Here is an 8,054-nt window from a genome sequence, read left to right as displayed (position 1 = left end):
GCACACACTATTTCTATCTCAGTTCTGTGGTGTTATTTTACAACACAAATCACCTACTTCTCACTACCAAAAAGAACACAGCCTCATCTTCTGCCTTGGTTGCTCCAACCCTTTGAATATGAATAGTGCGGTCTTGATAACTAAACTACAACACTATATTCAATCTTCCCACATTCATCCCACCATAGTACGACAACATACCTTACACATCTACACATTTATGTACATTGAACATACTACAAACTACAGTGATATATGGACATAACTACCCACTTCACATGCACACACACTCACCATTTCACCTCCAACCTCCAGTCTACCAATCCTTTACACGTTCCTCCACACCATAACACACTTCACAAATACATTGTAAATAGGTAACACACATTTACTACACAGATATCCGACACACCAAACACCAAGATTGAGTTCCACAATAGCTCTCTCTCATTTTCCCTCCCACACTAGGTCTCTTGATCCCTCTATTCTTTTCTCATTCCTTCACTCTTTTTCCTTTTCTTCCCCTCTTTCTTGTTTATTCAAATTCTCTCTCCCTCCTTCCACTTAACCTCACCGTCACCTAGATCATACCCTCACTTCTGATCCTTCTATTCCACTTCTCGCCTTTCATTCTACTTAAGACCTGCCTTGTAAACAGATTACTTCTTTCGTATCATACCTTTTTCTATTTCTTTTACCTCTCAATTCTTTTCTATTTGATAAAGGGCATCACCTGCAACATCAGGCGCCCTTTCTTTCTTTGGCATATGAAGCCTCCTTTTTGTGCATGCATGTATATGTGTGTGTGTGTGTGTGAGAGAGAGAATACTTTTGCTTGTTTTCTTTTTGCTTTGTATTTCTACACTTTCCAGACATGCTTTTGCTTGTTTAACTCTGCATGATATTTGTTTATCCATGTTATTTCTCATTTTTACTCATTTATATCCTTACACCTATGCACAATTATTCACTACTATATCATTTGACTACATACATAGACACGCGAGAGAGAAAAAGGTACACAGATATTTATACCTTTTACCATTTACTTGGTTCGAACATTAGACTATGGCCATGCTGGGGCACTGCCTTGAAAGATTTTAGTCGAACAAATCAAGTCCAGTACTTTTTCTTTTTCCTTAAAGCCTGTTATCAGGATCTTTTGCCAAATCACTAAATTATGGGGATGTAAACACACCAACAGTGGTTGTCAAGCAGTGATGTTACCATTTACTTGGTTCGAACATTAGACTATGGCCAGCTGGGGCACTGCCTGAAAGATTTAGTCGAACAAATCATTCCAGTACTTTTTCTTTTTCTTAACGCCTGTTATCAGGATCTTTGCCAAATCACTAACTTATGGGGATGTAAACACACCAACAGTGTTGTCAAGCAGTGATGGGGGGGGACAGACAAGACATATGTATTTTATATATATATTATATATATATACATATACACACACACATATACATACACAACAGGCTTCTTTCAGTTTCCATCTACCAAATCCACACACAAGGCTTCAGTCAGCCTAAGGTGCCACACAATGGGACTGAACCTGAAACCATGTGGTTGAGAAACAAGCTTCTTACCACACAGCTACACTTGCACCTATATATTTTTTTATATGAATATATACAGATGTGTATATATAAGTGTGGGTATAGATATTTATATATAAATATATACATATATATACATACATACACACACACAAATTTATAAATACACACACATTGGGGAAAGTGTAATCGAAATTGAACCAAATTCGATGACTGGCACCCGTGCCAGTGGAGTGCTAACAGCTCCATCCAAGCAGGATCACTGCCAGAGCGGCTGTCTGGCTTCCGTGCTGGTGGCACATAAAAAGCACCATTTGAGCGTGATCGTTACGCAAGCGTCGCCTTACTGGCACTTGTGCCGGTGGCACGTGAACAAAACATTCAAGCGAGGTCATTCCATTGCGCTGGACTGACTCCTGTACAGGTGGCACGTATAAAACACACCATTTCAAAGCATGGCTGTTTGCCATACCTACCCAATAGCCTGCCACCGACTGGCCCCTTGCCAGTGACATGTAAAAGCACCCACTACACTCTCGGAGTGGTTGGCGTTAGGAAGGGCATCCAGCTGTAAAATCTCTGCCAGATCAGATTGGAGCCTGGCACAGCTATCTGGTTCGCCAGTCCTCAGTCAAATCGTCCAACTCATGCTAGCATGGAAAGCAGACGTTAAATGATGATGATGATGATATATATACATGCATGCTTATATATAAAGACCAATTACGTCCAGAGAAAGTAGAACAATCACTTGTTGGCAAATGGGAAGGGGAGGTAATTTCACGAATCAAGACCTCCGAAATTAAGGAAAAATAGAAAAGTCTCATTGAAGATAAGAGAATAGCTGTGGAGCTATGTTTCTGCCTCAGCAGGCATTATCAGCACAGCAATTATTCTGCTAGGTCTCCAGTCGATGAAATTCTTAGACACATATAAACAGTTAAAAAAAAAATAGAACAGATTTATGACCTCAGTAATTTGCATAAATTTAAATGAAAATGAACTAGAGAAATAACTGAGTGCTTCTTTTGCTGAACCACTAAGCTATGGGGATGTAAACACACCAACACCAGTTGTGAAGTGGGGGAAGGGACAAAGATGCACACACACACACACACATAAAATAGGCTTCTTTGAGTTTCATTCTACTAAATCCACTCACAAGACTGGTCAGCCCAAAGTTATAGTAGAAGACACTTGCCCAAGGTGCCACACAGTGGGACTGAACCCAGAACCATGTGGCTGTGAAGCAAACATCTTACCACATGGCCACAATGAGTCTAACAGTTTCAGTCTGCCAAATTCACCCACAAGACATTGGTTGGCCCAGGGCTATAATAGATAACACTAGACCAAGGTACCACACAGCAGGACTGAACTCAAAACCACATGGTTGACAAGCAAACATAACCACAGAGCCATGCCACCCCAGTGTCCCACCCCGACCACCTGCCACTCTTCTTTCACATTCTCACAAACTTCATCTACCCACTTACCCTAGCCAGTACCACTTATATTCCCCTTCCTGTAACTGGAGGCGACACACCAATACATCTTCACTACTATCATCATCATCATTTAACTTCCATCTTTTCTTCTCAGGTGGGATAACAAGACCTGTTCTGTTTCTCTATCATACTCACATAAAGTCATCCCCCTCAATATCACACACCCCCACCAACAGTTAAGGGACCATGTCTTATAAGTTTACTCAGTGACCCCACTGGTACCAGTGCCAAGTAAAAAGCACCCAGTACACTCAGTAAAGTGGTTGGCATTTGGAAGGGCGTCCAGCTATAGAAATCAATGCCAAAGCAGACAGTTGAGTTTGGTGCAGTCTTCTGACTTGCCAGCTCCTGTTGAACCATGTAACCCATGCCAGCGTGGAAAGCAGACGTAAAATAGTGACAATATGTGTATGTACATACGTATAGATGTATGTATAAATGAGTGCATATATATTATATACGTGTGTGTGTGTGTGTGTGTGTGTGTGTGTGTGTGTATATATATATATATATATATGTATGAGTGTGTGTGTGTGTATATATATATATATATATATATATATTAATATATACGTCTAGGTATGTGTAAGTGTATATATATATCTACATGTGTGTATATATGTATTTATACATGTGTGTATAAATTTGAGCGCGTGCATCGTGCTGTATACACACAAAAACTATTATACACCTTTCCATTCTTTTCTGTCTGATATACCTTCTGTAACTTTGCAATCTAATAAACACTGATTGATAATTTTCCAGCCCTCCAGAAATTTTATATGTAATTATTGTTTACAACACAATAAAATAAATACACCGATATATATATATATATACAAGCAATTTCCTATCCAAGCCATCTATACCAGCGATTGTATAAAGGAAGCGTATTTTAAGAGGACTAGATTTAAGAATCATAGTGAATTAGCGACATTATTGGAACAGCAGTGAGCCGGTATTAAAACTGTCTCTCTAACGGAATCGTTGGCATTTTATGAGACGGCTAAACACAAATGACTGTGCGAATTTATTTAAATGGCTAACAACGTTTAATAGAGTAGAGGCTAAAGTTTAAGAGCCAAATTTGCGAAACGGTCTCGATTCGTGTTGGGATTTATTTCGTTTGCTTTGTAAATGTCCCGATGAAGAAGAACAATCTCTTCAACGTCACATTTTCTTCACACACCCTCTCATTCTCTAAGCTTCCTCTGTACATAGTTATTTGGAGGCAGCAATCAAAATAGTTTGGCGAGGGATGGGCTCTAACCAATCTGGCTTCCTCTTTCTTGCCAGATAAAATCATATAAAAGATTAAATGTTTCTGGGATTCCTCGAAAACTTGTCTGACGGACTAACCGCCAAAAGTACCAAAGCAATAATTTCTAAACAGATACAGGGCACGATATGTTGATGGTAAGGTTGGAAAAGGGGTACCCGACAAGGAGTGGAAGACAAAAACTGTCCCCGGAAAGATTTGAATTTCGAAATCGAGGGACCGAAATAAACGAGATTTTACGTTTCCCCCTTCCCAGAAAGATTCCTAAAAACTGGGAGCCAGACAAATGAAAGGGTTTCTGTCGTGGAAGATTTGTACAAAATGAATTTAAACAGCTAGAGCAATTTAATAGATACTGCAAGAATGAAAGAGAAAAATGACCTCAGTGGACACGAAATTAATTGTTGCCTTTGCAAACTGGTTCATAGAATGGCAAATGAATGATGATTAATAATAAAACATCATGTGATGTTTATGCATTTCTCAAAGATATATACTATTACAGGCAGAGTGAGAACAGGACATTTCTGTGACAGCCTCTATGACGACTAAAAATAGCAGTCAAATCTCCATCACAGCGTACCCTATAATGTCTTAAAGGGAATAACTTGGATAATGTAGTCCCTAAATACATTGTCTTGGGTTGCTACAACTAGAACGTGTTTGATCTTAGGTCTCCTCGATAAGGGCTGACCCGAAGCTAGAGATCGAAACTGGACCGCAAGATTCGTTCCAAATGTTTAGCATCATGTGTCGTGGTTGAGTGAGAAAGAAACGGGGAGGGATGCGATTACAAATTGATTAATTCTTAACAGTGTTATAAAAATATTTTTAATAATATATAATTATAATAATTTTACTTAAAGAGCCAAAAGCATGTGAAAATGGGCGGTATCTAGTAAATAGGGTCTACCCCCCCCCCATTCAACCTCAATACCCACCTAAAAAAAAAAAAGTTAAAAGATTCATACATCCGATCCGAGCGGGATTCGAATTCAAACAAGCGTAAAACATTTAATCTGGTGGAGCATCTGTCTTCCACAACATCAAGAAATTATCCCATATATATAACTGGTATTTACTGAGACCTGTATGGTCTGATTTACATATACCACATAGAATTACTGTAAGGCAGTTATATCCCGGTTCTGCAAACTCTGCACCTTCAGAATAATTTTTAAAACATTTTTTTTATATATATAACAATATTATTTCATATTTGTGACATTTTTTCTTTATTATTATTCAACCGATGTTCCAGTTATTTTTTACTGTCCAATTTTGCCATCTGTATCTCTCGTTTATGAAGATCTACAAAGTAAATGGACATACTTGGATGCGGTTTAAAATTTGTGATGTAAAAAAAAAAAAGAAAAAATCATGTTACTTACCAGAACTTTGGTAAACCTCCGTTCGAGCTCCGTGGGGTCGGGCATGGGTAGCCGGATGGGCAAGGATGCCCGTAACTCCGGCCGAGTAGTCTCGATGCTTTCGCCATTCCCCATCTGCGGGCTTCGCAGTGAGCCCAGAGCTCTCCTAATTCCTCTATGGTGATACACGGTGACTGCTTCTGGCCCGAAACTCCGCTTATATATATATATATATAGATAGATATATATATATATAGATAAGCAAGAGATATATATATATCCGTTAAATATTTGAGTATATATATATATTCGTTAAATGTGTGTATAATAATAATAATTATATAGCAGTGAAACAAACTCTCCCCTTCCTCTACTTGAGAACCGAACCCGGAATTCGCTCGACTTTCTTTTACTTTTATTATTATTTCCTTCCCTGTATTTTTTTTTATTTCTTAGTGCTTTATTTTCTTTTTTTTTTTTTTTTTCGGAAGGTTTGATTCTTAAATTATTATTATTTCTTTGTTTTTCCTCCTTTCTTTTGCTTTCTACTTTCTTTCTTTCACATCTATTTTATTGTTTGTTTATGGTAATATTTATTATTGACTGTTCCGCTTTCAACAATAAAACATTTATATATATATATATATATATATATATATATATATATTATAATAATACACGTTCACACACCAAGGAAAACAATTATGTTGATGTAGATGTTAACGGAACAGTCTATATAATATATATATATATATATCCACACAAACACTATTAACGCCTTGGCGTTTTTTTTAAATATCTAGATAAAACTCACAAACCCTATTAATATATCAACGTTCTAAATAACTACACATACAATTTACATATATGTATGCATATAAATATATACACACAAACACTCACATACTACTAGAACAAGGTTCCAATTAATCACATATCTAGACAATAATATATTTACCAAAATATACAATTATTCTCCCATTCACACTTTCTCTTTTCTTTCTAATTCATTCACACACACACACACAAAGATTGAATGACCGTTTGTAGAGGAAAGAAAAGAGAATGAAAGAAAGAAGGAAAACGGATCACCAAAAGTGAAAGGCCAACACAAATCTGGTCCCTTTCTTAAAATAATAACAATAATAATAAGAATTAGATACTATCTACTTCGTCTTGCTGTGGAAATGGTTTGGCGGCGGCGGAAGCAAGAACAATACCAACACCAGTCGTAGAGAAGTAGGTCTACTACTATTTCATCACCATTATAACTCTTCTTCTTCTTGTTATTATTATTATTATACAAAGCACTCTTGTCCGGTAACTCTTTACTTCCCATTCTTCTTAGCCCCGTCAAACAGTAGGTCTTTTCTTTTCGGTTGGTTTCGGGGTTTCGACCCAGTCTCTGGAATATCCGATAGATTAGGAATGTTCAGCTTATCAAGTTCTTCCTGCTGGTTCATTATTGTCTCTTACATATCCTCGATTTCTTCACCTTTATGCTATTTTTCGTCTCCCTCTGTCAGTGTCTCCGTCTGTGCTGACGCTAAGGGTCCACCATTTTTGCTTGGAGTGCAAGTGAAGCTGAAGAGTGTGAGTGGAAGTGGGAAAGAGAGAGAGAAATGTAAACAGGGAGGAGGAGTGAAGTAAAGAAGCATATGTAGAGAGAGAGGGGGTTAAAGTAAAGAGCGATAGATGTAAAGAGAAGCGGGTAGAGTGAAACTAGATGTAAAGTGGGGGTGGGATAAAGATAAAGTGATGAAGAGAGGGGGGAAAGTAATGATAGACTAGAGAGAGAAAGGGTGAACTGAAGACAGCTGTATATGAAGAGGGAGGGTAGAATAAAGATAGACAGATGTGGAAAGAGGGTGATATGTGGAGAGAGGGCGTTAAAATAAACAGAGAAATAAGAAGTAAAGATAGATATATGTAGAGAGAGCGCGAAATAAAGATAGATAAATGTAGAGAAAGAGAGGGAGAGGAAATAAAGCTGGTATTATCTAAAAGACTGAGGGAGAGGCCTCTTTGGTTGCTTTCTCTCTCTCTCTCTCTCTCTTTTTTTCATCCTCTTGTTGTTGTTGTTGTTGTTGAAAGGCCTGATACTTCACCAGGCTGCTGCTGCTGCTATCAAATACCCCTCCTCCTTTCTCTACTATGGAAGCCACGACGTGATACAACAAACTCATCAGTTCGATTTCTTAATTTTGCGGGTACATATTTAAGGGTGGGAAAGGCAGGTTTGTTTCAGTATCTTTTGTTTATAGCTTTTTTTCCTTTTTTTTTTTCAATTTGTGTCGAAAAACAATAAATGTTACAAATTCTAACTTGTTTC

The 8,054-nt window shown here is 37.8% G+C and overlaps 1 protein-coding gene across 6 annotated transcripts in view; it reads right to left on the bottom strand.

Annotated features, from left to right (window-relative positions):
* The window catches only part of LOC115215524 (formin-like protein), a 196,570-nt gene extending 188,983 nt beyond the window's left edge, over positions 1–7,587 (bottom strand). For 2 of the 6 annotated variants that reach the window (XM_036506084.1, XM_036506085.1), the window contains exon 1: positions 5,744–7,586. In XM_036506084.1, the coding sequence (XP_036361977.1) occupies positions 5,744–5,857 (114 nt within the window). In that variant the 5' untranslated portion in view covers positions 5,858–7,586. Of the gene's footprint in view, positions 1–5,743 lie in introns of all 6 variants that reach the window. The other 4 variants (XM_036506086.1, XM_036506087.1, XM_036506083.1 and 1 more) reach the window with 3 other exon arrangements.
* Positions 7,588–8,054: the final 467 nt, after the last annotated feature.

The sequence above is a fragment of the Octopus sinensis genome, linkage group LG9 (genome assembly GCF_006345805.1).
Source record: "Octopus sinensis linkage group LG9, ASM634580v1, whole genome shotgun sequence".
NCBI lineage: Eukaryota > Metazoa > Mollusca > Cephalopoda > Octopoda > Octopodidae > Octopus > Octopus sinensis.
This window is presented reverse-complemented; position numbering and strand designations above follow the sequence as displayed.